Genomic DNA, 18059 nt, shown 5'->3' with positions numbered 1-18059 from the left:
TCAGCAAATCTTGACTTAGTTTGCAAAGTCTGACAGTCCTGGTTTAATGTATTTCAGTGGGTGCAGACACACAGCTAATTGCATTTCCAAGGAAAATCTGAAGTTGTCCACAAAATGGGTTTATCTTCTTTGGAATACCTGGTCAAAAAAACAAAAGTCTGTGGCTGCATTTGCAGATACAAACTCAGTATCCCATTATCAAACTGGGAAATGCTGTTGTTCTCACTGAGGACAGCAAAATGACAAACTACATAGATCATAGTACAGGGAGGAACAGCAACATTTCTATAATACTGGAGTGAAAGGAAAGCAGAATGCAAACTAAGAGAGTGGAAGAATAAAGTGAAAATCATAAAGTAGTAAATCCCGAAGTTACTGCCTTTCAAGCAACACTGCAATTTCAAGCAAGTTTAGCGAAACAGGTCTGTGCATTCAACAAGGTTGTTCCAGCACTGCCGATTCCTGTTACCTTGCAAAAGCTGCCTTGTGCTCCGTTATCACTGGGTCCGGAGCAAGTTCCTAGGACAGTCAGTATACAAGCCATAGCATTTATCCTACTTCATGCATTAAAATGAATAACAGTTACTGATTGCAAAAATCATTATCTTTTTTTTTTTTTTTTTCCGAACCTGAACGTTACTCTGATAACCTGCATGACTTTGTTGTCAGCCTTCTCTTTCACAACTCTAAAGCTAAGTGATCTCGAGCCAAGCAGTCAGCTATTAAAATACAGGATTTGATTTTTACACAACCGAGTCCCTTCTCCCCTCTAGCAGCACCCCCCCGCTCCCCCCCACCCCCCCCAGCTATTGTTCTGAACAACTGAATAACTAATAACAATAAGAAGCACGTAAATAAAACCGAGCTGGTTTTTTTTTTAACTCCGACAACGCTGGGCGATCAGATCGGTTGCATAATAGAAACTGGGAAGGCTGTCTGGCAGGCAGCCTTAAGCAGAGAAGAGCTATCTCAATTTCTCTCACTTAATCTTGGCTTCGCGTCAGAAGCTGTGCAGCAGTGCAGTAGAATGGGAGCACGGCAAAAGCTTCGCCAGTGAAACGGCGGGTGCTCGCTATGTGGCGGTACCTCAGCGGTTTCTCGAGCTGGATTACCTATTGATTTTCCTCCTTTCTTGCCTCCCAGGTTTACTCGGCTGGACATTGTGTGTGTTTGGATTTCTCAAGGATTCTCCCCCGACTAACATGGATGTCCCACCATTCCTTGCAGTTGAAGGTTGCTCCTTGGCGCAGTGAATGAAGAACATGCAGGGATTGCTAATGGGTTTGGGAAGCGTAGACTCTCTGCTCTCTCTGTGACCATGCCGTGATCGTGTCTGAGGGCCATCAGTTTACGTATCCTCATTCTCACCCTACCGGGAAACCTGACGGCTTAGAAGGGGGAAGTAAGGCAGCGCGTGTGTGCATAGAAACATCATGAAGATTATTTCCCCTATTGTAACTAATTCAGTCTTCAGATGCACCATTAGACTCCTTCTTTGCTTACTGTGGATTGGATATTCTCAAGGAACCACACATGTATTAAGATTTGGTAAGATTTCCCGACACTTTTCTCATTGTGTGTTTCAGCCTGAATGTGATATACGTAGGATTGACTCAGAAGGGGATGCTGGGGGAGAGCTGGGACGTGCTGCCGGAGTCGGGCAGCGAAGTCCCTCTTTATTTTGCATCTGGAGGGATGAATTGCTGTGTGATCTTTTTTTTTCTGTCTCTGCAGCTCATTGTAGCCGTAGTAACGGCACGATGATGATGATAATTATAATAACAATAGAAAAAAGACTGGCAAACGCGGTTGCCTAAGGCTCTGTGCAGCTTGCGTGGCTTCCTCGTAATTGTTTCCATTGTTTTGCTTTATTGTTTCCGTAGTAGGGGAAAGCATGGCTAATACAGTGCTTGATCAGTTAAAAATCTGTCAAGTAGTTGTTAAGTTTCGGCCGCCCGTCTCTGATCCCCCCGAGCCGATCCCGTGCGGGCGCGACTCTGTGATTTGAGACCTTCGGGCTGATTTCCCTTGAAGTGTCTGTCAGTTTGCTTGACACTTGAGTGGCATTTAGGGTTAGAGAAGAGATGGTTTACGTCTTGAGCGGTGCTTGGGAAAGAGCTTTTGCGGTACCTTTCAAAAGCATAGATTTCCTATGCGACGAAAGTTGCAGGAGTTCCCCCCTCTCCCGGGGGAAAAAATAGGTAGATCAGAATGACATTTCAAGAACAGAGAGGGTTTACACTTTAAAAGCTATCCCAGCTGGACCAGGGCACTAGCCTTTAGAGCTCTGCCTGTGCATGCGCGAGTGTTCGTGTGTCTAAGCAAGCAAGCGAGGGACAAATTCCAGCCGCTGCATCCCCTACAGAAGTTTTGCAGTGAGGAAAGACAGGACAGAAAGTTCGGAAAGCAGGTCCGAAGGGGGCTGTGCGGCTGGGGAAGTCCTTCGGTGCTAGTCCGGGGCGAGCTATGATGGGAGCCCCGCATCAGCCTCCTCCTGGTCGCCCGGGTATCGCGGGCGCACCGCGGCGGGGGCGCGGCGGAGGGGACAGGCGGAAAATTGCTTCCCCATACAAGCGGCACCTTCTGTGCCTGCCGAGAGCATGGGTGGAGGGAGGAAGAGCGGATCTCCCGCATTCGCGCTGTCAGCGATAAACTGTGGCAGCCACTGCATCCGTTTCTGTGGGGCACTGAAATCTCTTGCCTTTGCCTGGGAATAATGCCTTGGTTTGTATCTATTTTAGTTTAAATCAGCACCCCCGCACACACTTTTTTGTGGAGGGGAAGGTGAGTAATGATTAAAAAGTCATCAGGCTGTTACTGATCTCGTGTGATGAGTTCCTACCAGCACTTTTTTTTTTTCTGCTTCCATCTGGTCTAAAGGTGGTGCTTAAGGCACGTTGCTCTTAGCAACCATCCTCAGGAATGCCTGTTTCTTTGGACATGGCTAAACGGGTCCGTATATCATTGTGGGGTCTATTTTGCAATCAGTCTGATCCATAATCATGGCCGTGAATTTAGCGTTAGGATGCCTGTAATCTGGCACTGGCCGGCTGTTTTTCCACGGGCGCCGAGAGTCTGTCTCTAGGAGCCTCAGTTACTTTCAGGTGAAGCTATGTAAACAAACATCTTCCTGGTCACAGCACCAGCAAGAGGTGGACTTTCCTTCTTTGGAGCGGCATTCCCTCTGAGTTGTTAGTCCAGTGTACCACTGGAGACAGCCCTAGAGAGCAGCGGTTTGGCAAGAGCTACAGCAATAAATAATCCCGAGGATGAAAGGTGATGCAGCGGGTGTCTGTTACCCAGTGACATGGCGGTGCGTGCCTGTGTTTTACTGGGCTAACTTCGCTTCCCAACTGCATCCTGGTCACACAGCTGGCCAACGAGTTGTGCTCACCCCACTGTTTGTAGAAGCGAAGTAGAAATCCGTTTCTGCATCTCTGCCTGCTTTTCCCTATTTTTTAAAAAAGAATTGTCTCCAAAACATCACTGAACATTAGAAGTAGGTAGGGAGCAGATGGTAAGTTAATTTTGTTGTGGAGAATGTTAGACGTGAGAAGAGCAGGAAGACCTTTGTCCTGCTCATCCGGGCCTGATGCACATCTCTGTTTTAAAGGAGTCTGGACGTAGCTTAGTCCAGGCTAAGTCACTCTGTGGCCACGAGAGAACTTCCACGCCTTCCTCAAAAGGCTGACATCTCTGTCTCCGTGTAGGGCATGGCAGGGTGGAGGGAAGGAGCAGCGAGTGAGCTGTGGAAAAACTTTGGTTATTTCTGAGGGGGAATTCCCCACCGCCCCCTCCGGGTTCCCGTTCTATCGGTCCCTTCGGGATGTCCTTGCGACCAGGAGGACGGGATGCCGTGGAGTCCTTCCCGAGGAGAAGCGAGAGCTGAGGAGATTCCCTCCAGAAGGCAGCCTGCCAGCCCCCGCTCTTCCTCCTCAGCCAGCAGTGCTATGGCAACAGGGGAGAGCTTGAAGCCTGCCAGAGCTGCAGCCCCCTCATTCCTCCTGTGCAAATTAGCCACCATGGATTCGCATTGTCCTTCCCACGGCTCCTCTCATTGTTGGGACTAGCCAGCATGTCCTTTCTCTCCCTCCCTCTCTCTCTAAAGCTACCTTTTAGCAACCACAGAGGGAAGTCGAACCGCCTGGGTTATTTGTCAAATTCGGGAGGTTATTTCTGTCTGTGCCTTATGGAGCAAACATGGAGAGAGGCTGGTGCGATGGCACCGCTCCCTCCCCAGCGACACTTGCTTAGGCATCTGGACACCAGCCTGTTGCTGCTGCTGGAGTTGGGCAACGCGGTATTCGGGCATCACACCAGGCGCCCTCCCTAAATGACACTTTGCTTCATGGGGGCATGCCACCAATCTCCTTCCCTTTCCCTTTCTGAACAGTTTCCCACAAACGAGCCCAGGGAACGCTGAAGGCGAGGTTTGTGTATACGGTACTCGAGGGTGTCAAATGGGAACAGTCCTAAACCATTGATGCGGATAAAAGGATACATCCCACCTTGACGAGGGAGAAAATCAGCAGCCTAGTATTTGTCTCCCTGCTGTGCTAAGTGTGATGGAAACCTTTTCCTTATCTCTTGGCACCGAACAAAAGCCAAAATACGTGACCGCCGGCACATCCGTTACGTTATCGGGGATCACATTTCGCAGCTTTCCGATTCACTGCTCCTTTGTAAGCGCAGACCCACGGCAGCGGCTCCCAAGAAATTCCAGGGAACTCAGCGGATCCAGAGTCTAGCCGAGCCGCCCCTCTGCCCACGACGGCTGGGCACGTCGGGCTGCCTTGTCGTAGGTCTGCCTTAACCTCCTGAGGACATCTCAGCACCTTGTCCCCGAAATGCTGAATTAACAAGCCAATGAGAGATGTCAAACACCAGTAATTACTCACCTGTGTTTCAGAAACCCCTTGTCTTGCCCAAAGAACTATTTAAACCCCCCTTTCCCCCCACCTACTACTACTATATAGAGCTTGATTGTCAGCTCTTTGAAGTCTGGAGGGCTCTAAAATGCTCTCTTTTATTTAAACTGCCCATTTCCGGCCTTGTATCTACTGCTGTGAGCAATTCGTCTTTCCTATAGCAAAGGTGTGAAGAGAGACCTGTGACGGGAAGGTGAAAGAGGTTTGGCCACTGGATTTGCTCTCATTATTCCTGGAAGCGTGGTGAAAGACTAAAGACCTCCAATGCAGGGGGCTCAATTGCCTGATAAGTGTTAACCCACTTTGTATGATGTTTTATTTTCTTCAGGACATTCAAGACGAGTAAAGAAAAGTAGAGGCATACACCTGTAGTTTTGACTTTTTGTTGCTTTGGAGTTGCCTGACTTGAAGCAGATGAGAAAGGGAACTGAATGTTTTGTGTTACAATGAACTATAAAGGAAGGGTGTGTGCACACATGTGGCTTCTTCCAGGTTAAAAGCAAAAGAAAGTCAAGAGAGAGTCAGGAAAAACTTTTCAAGGAAAAAAAGAAGAGTTTTGAACTTTTACCAGAAACACTTCTTACTACTGACTATTTTTAATTTTTTTCCCTAAAAATCCACCACACCAAGTCCTCATGAAGCCTAGCACTTTCCTGTTGCCCTACATAGAATAATAAATATAGCAAATCAAACATTATAAAATCATGTACTCTTTGTGCCTTAGGAAAACCCCTCCCCTCATTTTTCAACTCCTTTGTGGGAAGCCCGAGAGGGGAATTGCTAGGCGCTCGAGTCTTCCTTCCTCTGTGAAGATTTAGCACGGGTTTCATCTGCCATGCTTCTTAGCTGAGCTCCTTTGTCTCAAACAGACTGAATTTATCTCCATGTAATTGTTTGTAAGAGCTCGAGCGAGGCAAAACCAGAGAAGAGGCTTGCTCGTTGTGTCCACTGCCTGTGCAGCTGACAGTGGGTGTCAAACCACGCGGTTCTGGGATTCAGGAGACCATTTTAAAATTGTAGCAATTAAAACCTGCGAAGTCATGACACAGCAGTAGGAACTAGCTCTGTGCATATGTGTATGAGACAAGAGGTCAAGTGAAAAATACCTGCTGGGTGATCAAGTAGAGCTTTCTTAAGGGACTCGCATTAACCCTCCTGGATGTGTACTTTCCTTTGGATTTTGCATTGACACCCTTTTAGTGAAAGGAGGTAAGGTTTCTGCCTCTATTTAAGATAAACAAAAAAGTGTACATATCTTGTTTTAGTGGGGAAGACAGTCTGCCTTCAGATCAAGAGTGCAATGAAAATCTCCAAGCCAAACTTTTATGGCAACTCTCAGGGGTCCGTGTCTTGGTAAGTCCAGCATTCAGAGACAATGAAAAATTTACTGCCAAGGACAAGAAGCTTTCAGTATCTGTTAACATTCTCACGAAGAGGAGTTCAAAATCAGTCTTATAAACAACAACAGAAATCTTTGAAAGAAGAGTAAGGTTAAGAGCCTCGGGAAGGCAGCAAGGAGGTGAGAAGCATTGTTATTGACTGGTCTAGATTAAACAGCACAGAGGAAGATTTCAATTTGATAACGTCACAACCCTTCCTGTTTTTCTTTGCTGCTTCTGCTGACAATTTTGTAAGGTAATTAAATTGGCTGATTGAAGTCACAGTGGTCATGGGGCGATAAAGACCGTTTGGATTTAATGGAATTTAGAAACAACGGTGCACTGCACACAACTCTTACAGAACGAGAATTTTAATGACTCATTCAGGGTGCTGACTACATAGAACGTCCTGGACGAGTTTAATTGAAAGGGCAAAGCAGATTAGCTATATACAGTCTTTATTGCAGTAGATAGGGGAATTAGAGTTATCCTTTTAAAAGACTCATTATTGCATTATCAAGATTTAATGTAGGTTAAGAAAGCTTTTATCCGTGTGGGCTTTCTGGAATATCCCCAGATCCTTTCACCCAGAGTTTGGAACACCAATAGTTTTGTAAAATGATTTTCACACAGTTGTCTGATAGCTTGTATTCTTACTGACTGCTTATTCTTACTGACTGCTTATTCTTACTGATAACTTGCTTCTTACTGACTGCTACTTGTCCTTTGAAGAGATGCAAAGTTCAAGTAATACCTCTGGTTTAAATGTGATTGCTGAATAAAATGATTTCTGCCACCAGAGATAAGAAACTAGAGAAAAAGAGATTTTTTCTAAACTCGACTATTAGAGTTTAGTTTTATTAGTTTAGCTTTAGGGTTCCCCCCCCCCCCCATTTATTTATGTATTTATTTTACACCAGAGAAAATCCCCTCGATTTAGGAAAAAAGCAAACCAAACATTTTGTAGCCATTGTAAATAAAGTAGGTCTTTGTCCCCTACTTAATGTATTTACCTTGTCTGTTTCTGAGTTTTAACCTTCATCCTCTTTAATCTCTTTCAGAGGAACAATTACTAGAAGGTATGTCAATAATGCAAAAGAGAAACTAAAAGGTGCCTTATTTCCATATTCCCTAATCTGCAAGGCAAATTAATTTTTCCTGAATAATCTTTTTATGGTGTTATGCTGTAATGTATGTTGGAAGATTAGATTAAACAACATGATAACATAATGACATAATGTCATTATGCTGTCACATCTGAACTGGAATATGGAGAATCAAAGATCACTGTCATATTAATACTTATAATTCTGTGCGTGTCCTGTGCCATCCATGCTGTGTTCCCCGCTTTCTTGTCCTCACTCCCACCCCATTTCCCCCCTGAGTCCTTTGCTTCCTATATCATACAGTAATAATTTTCTTGGGCACCTTCAATTTAAACAGCCAAAGCTTTCAGTAAGGCAAAGAATACAGAACAAACATGTGACAATGATTATTCCAATACTGGAGCTCAGCCAGATTTGGATAAAGTAGGTGGTATAGTAATGCTATGTAAAACACTAAGCAAACTCAAAAACATAATCTAAATGGCATTAAAAAGTACTTCTTAATGAATTAAAAGCACCATGCTTTTTTTCCTTTAGGCAAAAATTAGAAGTGACAAATGGGTGCAATGCTCAAGTCAAGACTGCTCTTTTTACATTGCTGCAAAGCTATGCTTGCATCAAAATTTGCAAGTGACTTGGATCACTCATGATTCAGATTTCCTTGAACATTATTCTTCTAATCCAAAATGCTATTGAAATACAGTTACTCATCTAGGAATGTGTTTGGTAGGTTGCTTTGAAATGAAATACATATTTTTAGATAACATATTTTTTAAAGTGTTTCCATTTCCAGATGTTTCTGCCTGGGGGTATAGAAAAAGAGGTTCCCTGCTGGTATTGTGAGTGGAGTCTACAGTAGGGGTAGTTTAAAGCACAGCTACAGTGTAGCGTTTAGATCACAAAGTTTGCTCTTGATTCCCAGTAAACTTTTCTGTTATCAATGCATTGGAAGGTAAATTCATTTATGGGTCTTAGAGAATTTAGTTTTTGGAGAGATACATTAATTCACATTAACTGAATGTGTTTTATTATATTAATATTTCCATTCACAGACTCTTTAAAACCTCATTTTTTCAAGAAAATGGTTATTTGGATTGAAAGTCAATTGGACTAGGAATGTTGAAAACGTCTGTCAGTTTTCCATAATGAAAAAACTTGTTTGTTACAGTCACTAATTCTTGTACAAGGCTTAATAACTGACAGAAGAACAGTCCAGGAAGAGCTTTTCTACTTTGCTGTCAGGATCTGTTGTTTGGGAGACTTGATGTCCTTTTAAATTCAAATTATGATTACTTTTTTCCCCTTTTCTTTTCTTCTCTCTTTATATTTTACTGCGTGTCTCTGATGTTTACTAATTTTAAAAGCATTTTATCTGATTTCAATATATATCATATTTTTGTGGACAAATGGGAAAAGGTGGTTTCATGGGTGGCAGAATTATTTTGAAAGAAAAATGTTTGTTTGGTTGCGTTTTTAAAAATGTTTGTACTTTGTGTTATTTGATCCTTTCCCCTCACTTTGTTTTTTTTCTTTATTTATTTTTAAATGGTGAAATGGAAAGTGATTACTTATCTGAAAGAGTGATGTATGTTTATGTTTTTTTTCTGGTCCTTTTTGGAAAGTCTTTGTTTTTCTAACTTTCTGGGAAACTCCATGGAAAAAGTAAAAAATCTGGAAATCCTCATTTCTGTCTTAAAACTAAACTTCTAGTCTAAGGCATGCCTTAGGGCTTCTCTGCAGCATTTGGAGAGTGAAAAAATGAGAAGGATTAGACAAGGTTGACTTAAGCTGGATAACTCTTAGATGGCTTAAGTTAGGCTAGATGAACCATGTCCCTCATGGAATCAGCAAGATGGAGGAAGTCAGAGTGGACTGAGTAGGGTTTTTTGTTTTCTCCCCAGGCTTTAGTGTTTATTACCACATATTGAAATATTTTTTTTTTCAGATGGAAATTTAAAAGGGAAAGATTAATATATAAATGGCTCATCAGTTTCTTCCTGACATGAGAATACAAAAATGCTGAATCAGGGACCACTCACTCATTCTGCTAAACACTTGCCAGCAACTGGGTGGTGCTTGTTTTCACAATAGATAATCATAGCTAGTCCTGTAAATAAGGACTTGTTTGTGAACACATATATTTAACTGATTACTTACTCTTCAGAAATTTATTGAATAAAGCTTATCAAGTTTGCTTCAAAAGGTGCAGAACTAATTCACTCTGAAAGAATGTGCCATCTTCATACATAGCTCTTTATGTATGTCCAGTACAATATTTCAAATTGTCACATTTCTCTGAATATAGTAAGAACTATTACTTTAAAATGGTTTTTGTCCTAAGGTAACTGATACTGAATGTAAAACAATTTTCTTTAAAAAAATCAAACATATACATGATTAGGTATGGGCAAATTTATTTAGGATTAGTTTATTATTGAGCTTGCTATCCATTTAGGCTTTTGTCCTTCCCTAGGAGCTAAATATATACCAGCTATTTCAATCAGCTCAAGAGCTAAACATATGTCAGCTATATCAATCAACTCACATTTATGCTGTTATTTAAAAGTTGCACAATTAGGACATGATTTACCAAAGAGTCCATAATTAAAATAATTACACTAGTAAGCATGAAACATTTAGAAGAAAATCTGAATCTCATAGCTCACAATGATAAAATTTAACTTTCACTTTTTTAAGCATGTAAGCAAATATTTTCAGTCCTGCCCCAACTGTTCACATTGCAAAACTTTGATGAAACCAGTTATTTTACTTGGAAACCAATTAATTCTTCCATTTCTGCCTATATTTTCAGTGCGAGTGCTCAATCATCAGTCAATACCAACTACTGAGATTGTCAGAGATGTACAGTCCTTGAGAGTTTAGTGCCAAGTTGATTTATGATAGTGTGTTTTTATCCTTACACCATGGATGATAGGAAACTCTGTAAAGTTTCTTATATGAAATGATTCAAAACTACAATTTATGGATCAAATATTGAAATAAGATAACTTGCAGTATGCCTTAGGTGTGATTATCCTCTAACTTTCTGTTCAGGTCAGTGGCTTATGTTAGTACAAAGTGAAATAGGAATCAAAGCTGTAAGCTGTAGGATGCTGTTTAGATAAAGAGTGGTTCAGATTTCTCTAATGCTAAAATTAAGTAATTATGTTCAAGTTCAGGGATATTTGCCAGTTTATCCTAGGTATAGTCATTGCCTGTATGAATTGGTGATAGAGTATTCTTCCTGGTTGCATGATTAGGTCCGTAGTGATGTTGAATACAGTGCTCTTCCAGTCAAACCATCTGTGCTGGTTACCATTAGCAAAGATGCTAATTCCAGAACCTGTCTTTCCTTGAAATTATTTTCCCCAATTATCTTTTAAAGTCACACTACTGTTTTTTGCACCTACATTTGATGTTTATTTATTGGGCTTAACAATATGGAGGCATGTACTATAAAACAAATTCAACATGATAAAAATAATTTGATTGATGGTTTTTTTTTTTTTTTTAGTTGAAAAGAATATACTCACTGGTTGATGCAGTTCAGTAGTAGCAGAACAACTTGTTTCCCTAATCAAATGCTGTTACACAATAAGAAACATTGTACTATGTAGAAATATATGTAAATAACAGTAGCAAACATGAAGATTACATATTCTGTAAGAGAAAACTATTTACTAAAGCAATATTTTCTAAAGCATTGTTATTTGGAACATTTATCCGACAAAGAAGGAAATCTTTAAAAGAAGTTTTGTATTACTTATTCATTAAGAATTTGAGTAAAAAGGTACATTAGGAAAATTAAAAGCACACAGAGTACTCTAAAACAGTGGAATTAATTTTCTTTTAAAATGCTTAGTCACAGTAGTTTTCGGTTTTATATACATCAATGGGAACATACATGTTTATTATGAATTTTAATAGCTAATAATTATTAAAAAATGTCATACAGAACTTTTAATAAATTATCAGCATGCATTTGAGTATTAAAATTCATCATTCTTTTTTCATATTGTGCCACTTAAGGACCAACATCAGGACCGAACCCCAGGGAATCTAACTTGCAACCTCTGTGTTTATCTGACTTCTACTGTTCAACAATGCTTACAGCTTTCATGCATGCTATACTAACAAGGTTGGGGTTTTTTATTCCAATGATAAGAAGACCTCACCCCAGCCACCTTTTCAAATTACCGATTATGCATTTTGAAAAAGTATTTATATACTGCTTAGAAATGCCTATTTTCTCTGGTATTATGAGGCACCTACGTATGCTTGTAGTCCATGTAGCAATGAAAGTTTGATGTTTCATTCTCTTAAGCTGAGTTTTGAAAATACTAATGTGCAAAATTCAAATGCAAGGCCAGTGACTGGTCATAGCTAATTTGAGGGCAAATTTGGAACTCTTCTTTTAAAAAGAAATTATCATGTACTGAGGGAGCATGTCTTGTTGATTTTTAACAACTGTGCTTTTGAACCATTTTCAAAGCTAAGTTTTTTGGTGCTTGCCTTCATACCTTGAGGTACTGATCTGTTTCAGTCAATGAACTACTTGGACATGCTCCCAGATAGTCCTGACAACAGTGTTCTCTTCATTTTGTTGAAAGAAAAAAGTTGATAAGCAGGATGGAGGTGGTTTGAGAAAAATAATGCAGATGAATTCAAGGCCGTCAGTGTTGAAAAAATAACAGAAAGGAATTGAAAAGTGTTAATGGAAAAAACACCATTTGCCTAAAAAGGCCATATACAAATCTAGCCAAAATCAAACACAGAGATAACATTTGACAAAATGATCTGATAATTCAGCAAAACAAGCATAGCTTTATTTTTTTTAAGCCAAGACTTTGCTCAGTTAAATCCCTTTGCTTGCTATTGAATATTGAGTATGATGTTTACATAAAAAGCAGAAACATAGTTAAATAATCTGTTTTTGCCTAGATTTGATCTTTTCTTAGACTTGAAGGAAGTGTGCATGGGGTCAGTTCAGGAGAAGTGGTAAGCCCTGTGCATGCCTCATCTGTAAGCAACTGAGGGAAAAAAATGGAAATTTGTGAAAGATACATGTGACTTCCTTCCAGGACTGCTATATGTATTTGTTTGGATGTCCTTGAGAAGGAAAGACTATAAAATATGAGTGCTATTAAGGCTTATCTCTTCAGATCTTGGCAGACTCTATCATTCACGACATTCAATATGCCTGCAGAAGCTTACTGTGTGACTGTGATACAGCTAAGAAAAATGTGTTCAAAAATGCATTAAATCAGATTTCCTAATGTCTTTTCAAACCTGCCTAAACAATGAAAAGTCACATTTAAAGATCAAATCAGCATTAGTCAGTCAGAGCATGTTCAGTGTTGTCCATTTGTGACCTTTTGTGTCTAGACAATGGAGATTTCAAATTGAGCTGTAGATTTGTATCATTCTGTGATCATCAATGTTCATTAAACACTACTTTTGCTGTAACTGAAGGTAAGACTATACCCTATTCTCAAGTAAGGAGTGTGCCTTGCATTTCAGAGTATTTTCCACTCTTTTCATTCATGGGAAGATGCTTGAGTTGGATAAAGCTGTTGTATTTAGCTGTCATGGCCACAGGCACTCTGTTCATAGTGATTTCCATTATTGCCCTTACTGTCATCTTGTAGTTTATAAGAAAGATGTAACACGTGTTTTTGGAAGCCTTCTCCACTCTGTTTCTACAGACAGCTGGTGTTTTACTCACCAGAAACCATCTGATGGTTATAAGGATAGAAAATTAGAAGCTCTTTGTCTTCTACTCCACTGTGGTTATATACTTTAAAAAGTAAACAGGAGTATTCTCACCCATATTAACAATTGATTATTGTACTTTTGATGATAAGTCCTTCTACTTATTTTCTGGCAATAATTTGAATGTCACAAAGTGTACTTTGTCACTTGAGCAAAGGAACTAGGCAACAATGGTTTTACAAGTACAGCCCTGTGTGAATGTGCACACACACACACACACACACGTTTTCATGCTGTGGTGACCCAAATGCAGAAAAAAAGGTGGGAGTATGTTTCCTTTGCTGGAATTGTCGTTAACAAAAACCAGGAGAAGTGCCTGAGGGTGCATCAGGGGTCTTTGATAGAAGGACTCAAAACGGTTTTCCATCTGCTTCCTGACAAGTAGTGTGAGCCTGGGATAGCAAAGGGCTGTGAAGGTGGAAGAATCTGTTCTCACAGGGTGTGATCTTCATGAATATTTTCAAAGTGGTCGTGAAAACAAAACAAAAAAATTCAAGCAAGCACCATGAAATTTAGCAAAGAACCTGCAAAGTCAAGCATATTTATGACAGAAAAAAGAGAACACTAGAATTTTCTACCCTAAAAAGGATAAACTAAATTCTGTGAATAAAGCTGTGCATATATATACATGCTCCTGCCCACAACAAGCCCGTGCAACTGCTAAAAATGTGGAAGTGGTACTTGTTAAGACATCACCTCTGTTTGCCATGGACCAATATTCTTGGTGTAAGGGCAATCTTAATTTAGAGAGGATTTACCTGTGTGAGACCAATAGCAACTTCATTTCACTACACTTTTAAGAGGAGGAAATTATGCCAATGTTTCAGGGTTCAGTTAGCAGTGCTGTAAATCAGTAGAGCCTAGTGAAGTCCATTTCTGCTACAGCTTAATCTCTTAGTTAGATTAAAGCTACAGCACTGCAACAAAACTCTAGGTAGATTTTCTGGGTCTTGGCTTTAAGGAGCCATGATATGCTGAGCTTTCAGTTCTTTGCTGATTAATTAGGGGAACTCCTGAGGAGGCAGAGGAGTTTTCATTACTTCTGTATTTGACTTCCCTATTTCATCAGGCACCTTTTCTACAAAAGCTTCCCCACGTGGGTAACTTCAGAAATATATTTAGTAGGTGCAAAGCCAGAAGAGATTTTAATTCCATGATTCACCTGTTGAGCCATAATTTTAAAGACCAAGAAGCTAAAGGAGTAATGAAATGCTAGTTTAAGGTTTAGTGTTCATGTAGCTCAGATATTGAAGTAATCAATGGAAACCCATTTTGTGTATTTTGTGAGAAAATAAACCCACTGATAACCAGAAAATATTTGCTTTGGTGTCACCCTAAAGATAGTTGAGCTGTTAAGCAAAGTGAGAGGAAAACTGGAAAAGGGTTAATCTAGGAATTGAGGAAATATATTGCAGTTGGTGAAGACATTTTTTGTGCTGTTATGCAAAATTAAAAAAAAAAAATTCTATCAGGGCTGGTAAGCAATAGGGGCACGCTAAGATTTTCAGATGCTTTATGAGTTCTGAAATTCCCTATCCTAAGTACAATATTTCATAATTACAGTGTTAGTGACCTGGAAATGTGGAGGATTGCAGTGCTTTTGATTTTTCAAATGTTTTTAGTCCATGTTTTATAATTACTTCTCTTAACTAATTATTTTCCAATATTTTTTAGAAATTAGTTACCTTTCAATAGAATTTCACATTTTAAGAAAACCATTTAGGTTTGTTTGCTTCACAGGTAAGAGTTTTTAACACAATGGTTATTTCAGAACTAAGACTAATGTTAAAACATCTATAAAAAGTGCTAGCCTATTTTTAAAAGAATAACATTATCTTAATTACAGCATTATATATATTTATAATAGTTCTTTCAGTAGCAACCAAATATTTTCCTTTTTGCCTTATGCAAACACTTTCTTCAGTAACACAAAGTGGCACAAAACTTTTCAAATGAACTTAAGTTCCATTCAAAAATATTTTAAATTATTATATGTCAAAAAAAAATACCTATCAGTCACTACATTCACCAATATTCTCATTGACAACTGCAAAAAGACAAATGAGCTGCATTTCTTTGATCATATTTCATTACTACACTTCCACAACTTTTTCTGCTGCAGGGTTGAATGTCTGGCTGACTACTGCTTTACCAAGTATTTACTTTGCCTTGTTCCATTATTCTTCCTTGCCATATGAAATTTTTTACTGTTATTTCAGCATTTACATAGAAGAGAGAGTTAATTTAAATATTTGAAGTTATCATTGGAGATCTCCAGATAAAATACTAAACAGAGTCCTGACAATTTTGCTCTTCTGAGGTTTGTGCCAGCAGTAAAGTGTATGGCCTGTGGGTATGAAGAGATGTGGAGGAAGGTGTTTTTAGCTACACAAGCTTCTATCTAACTTGGCAGGTTCTTGTTTTATTTCTCTCAAAAGAAGAACATGTTCAGCTGGGGTAAACATGAAAAAGTTTATAGGAAACTTGGAGTTAAGAGTGCTTTGATCTTATTTATTAAAACTAACCTGACAAATAATGAAAAACCCCAAACTAAAATACATCCCAAACCAAAACCAAACTGTCTTTCCTCTGGACTCTAATATTACTGTTTTAGAGACAGGAAAATATGATTTTAAGAGTGCAGAAACTACAGAGCATAGTTTCATGCGATACTCAAACACTGCTGCTGAGAAATGTTACTGTGTCACAAGAAAAGAACTGTTGGCCATTGTTAAATAGGTAGATCATTCTGATCACTACCTTGATGGGAGAAAGTTTATTATTCAAAGTAATCCCACAGCTGCCTAGTATCTGTTGAGAGTCCAAAGCTCAGAAGGACAATCAGCTCACTGCTTACGTGGAATAAAGTGGTCTTATTTTATTTTTCAGTATTTTAATGGAAAAAATGATGAAAATGTTGATATTTTATTAAAAACATTGTGTTTGTGTACTTTATGCAGTTGGAGTTTTCATCCATAGACCCAGATTCTTCCTCTTGGTCTATGGATGAACTATTTCCTTTGTACAAATGAAAAAGCTGTAAGTATAGCCATACATAAAACTGATGACACAATTATGAGGTGATTCATTACAAATAAATCTTAAGCAGCCTTGGTCAAGGATCTTGTGTTATCTATCTGATTTATCTTTTCTTGAAATGGATCTCCCATGACCTTGCCTTTTTGACTGGATACAACTCCAATAAACAGATAAATGTTGGTAATGACCAGACAAACACAAGAGAGAGAAACTTCAATCATGTTAAAATAAAATAATACTTTTAAAAGACCAAAAATTTAAGTGAGTACCATACCTAAATCACTGCCTGTGGTTCTTGGGAATCTACCAATGGTTATGGGCAGTTATTTTTCTAGGATGCTGATAACTGCTGAAAATTTATTAAATAAATGAAATGAATAAAGTTAACTTTTAAAAAGAGTGCTAGTCAGTCATACACTGCAATTGGATTTTACATTAGTTTTTACAGATGCATCTGTTGGATTACAATGGGAAAGGCTGTGTTTCAGCATTGGGTGTCTCACTTTCATGTTACTTCTCAAAACATTCTTAAATCCATCCTAATCCTGCTTAATAATAATATCAAATGTTCAGTTTCTAACAGTAGTGATAAAAAATTCCTGCATGTACTTTGCAAAGCATTATAATCACATTTTGACAGTTGTCATGGTAGGTCATAGGATTCCATATGAAGTGATAGAGAAGCAAAAAGCCCCCACAGAAAATGAAACATTTTCTAAGTCCTGTTTTACTTATGGAAATAGTAGGTACATATTGTGTCATGTCCCTGTGCTGTCCCCAATGAACTAGTGTGCACCTATAGGAATGCACAATACATCCTTTTCGGTCTGATCAAAATCACAAACAGTTTTTGCCTGCGGATAAACCCAATTTTTATAAATTAAAGTCTGTGCAATAATCATAGGTTTTGCTTAATGACTTTACATCTTTCATTTAGAAACTATTGTCTTTTAAATTTGAGTAAGCTTCTGTGGTGGGTTTTTTTTGTTTGTTTGTTTGTTTTTGTTTTTGGTTTTGTTTTTTTTTTTGGTAGGTTTTCTTTAGGTTATTTTGGTAGTGCTTTGTGTGTTTGTTTTTTTTGATCCACAATAAAGTCATAATATTTTTTTATGAAATGAAATTCTTCAAGTTTGGTTTTCAGTCAGCATTCTGAGGAATCTGTCAACATGAATGAAGTTTTTTTCTGATAAAACCAAATATGTCTGTATCTCCTCCCCCAGTCTGGTTACAATCTTTTTTTTTCAGTGTTTGCACAAATAATCTTTGATTCTTATCCTGAAAGCATTTTCCACACCTGCTATTTGTGCTTGGTCATGCACTTGGGGGCGTAGCCACTCTGGACCAAACACCATTTGACTGTTTTTCTGAGACGACAGAACTCCTAAAAGTTAATGTTTGACATTAATCCTTCCACATTTTTTTCCATTATTTGGTCTTTGGCTGATGAGACCAGTATCTGTGACAGTGTTTGGTTTTACTGCTACTTTGTTATCAAAGCTTTTCTTCACTCAGACTTGTCATATTGAATCTCTGACTGCTGGGAGATCGCTTTTCCCTCACATTTTAACATGCTGTTGAAATAATCTCAAGGGTGGGCAGTCTTCTTGCAGGGGATTTTATAGCTGGCTAAAGAGCTGTAAACAGAAAGGCTGTTTATTAAGGAATCTAAGGGTTTGATGGATTAATATCTCACATTATATTAAAGAGTCAGGAAATGTTAATAACAAGTTGAAAGATGCATCTTTAGGCAAATAGAATCTGAAAACCTTATATTTGATTTTGACCCCAGTTCAGGGCTTTATTGAATCCAGGATGATACTGTGTTTACAAGCTTG

At 39.0% G+C, this 18059-nt stretch overlaps 1 protein-coding gene across 1 annotated transcript in view; it reads left to right on the top strand.

Moving 5' to 3' along the window:
* The first annotated feature begins 1433 nt into the window (after window positions 1–1433).
* GRIK2 (glutamate ionotropic receptor kainate type subunit 2) overlaps window positions 1434–18059 on the top strand; it is a 357596-nt gene continuing 340970 nt past the window's right edge. The window contains exon 1 of the mRNA XM_069008590.1: window positions 1434–1548. Coding sequence (XP_068864691.1) covers window positions 1434–1548 — 115 coding nt within the window. The remainder of the gene's footprint in view (window positions 1549–18059) is intronic.

The sequence above is a fragment of the Aphelocoma coerulescens genome, chromosome 3 (assembly GCF_041296385.1).
Source record: "Aphelocoma coerulescens isolate FSJ_1873_10779 chromosome 3, UR_Acoe_1.0, whole genome shotgun sequence".
In the NCBI taxonomy this organism is placed as follows: Eukaryota; Metazoa; Chordata; class Aves; order Passeriformes; family Corvidae; genus Aphelocoma; species Aphelocoma coerulescens.
The sequence above is the reverse complement of the archived record's forward strand: the minus strand, read 5'-3'. Positions and strand labels throughout refer to the sequence as shown.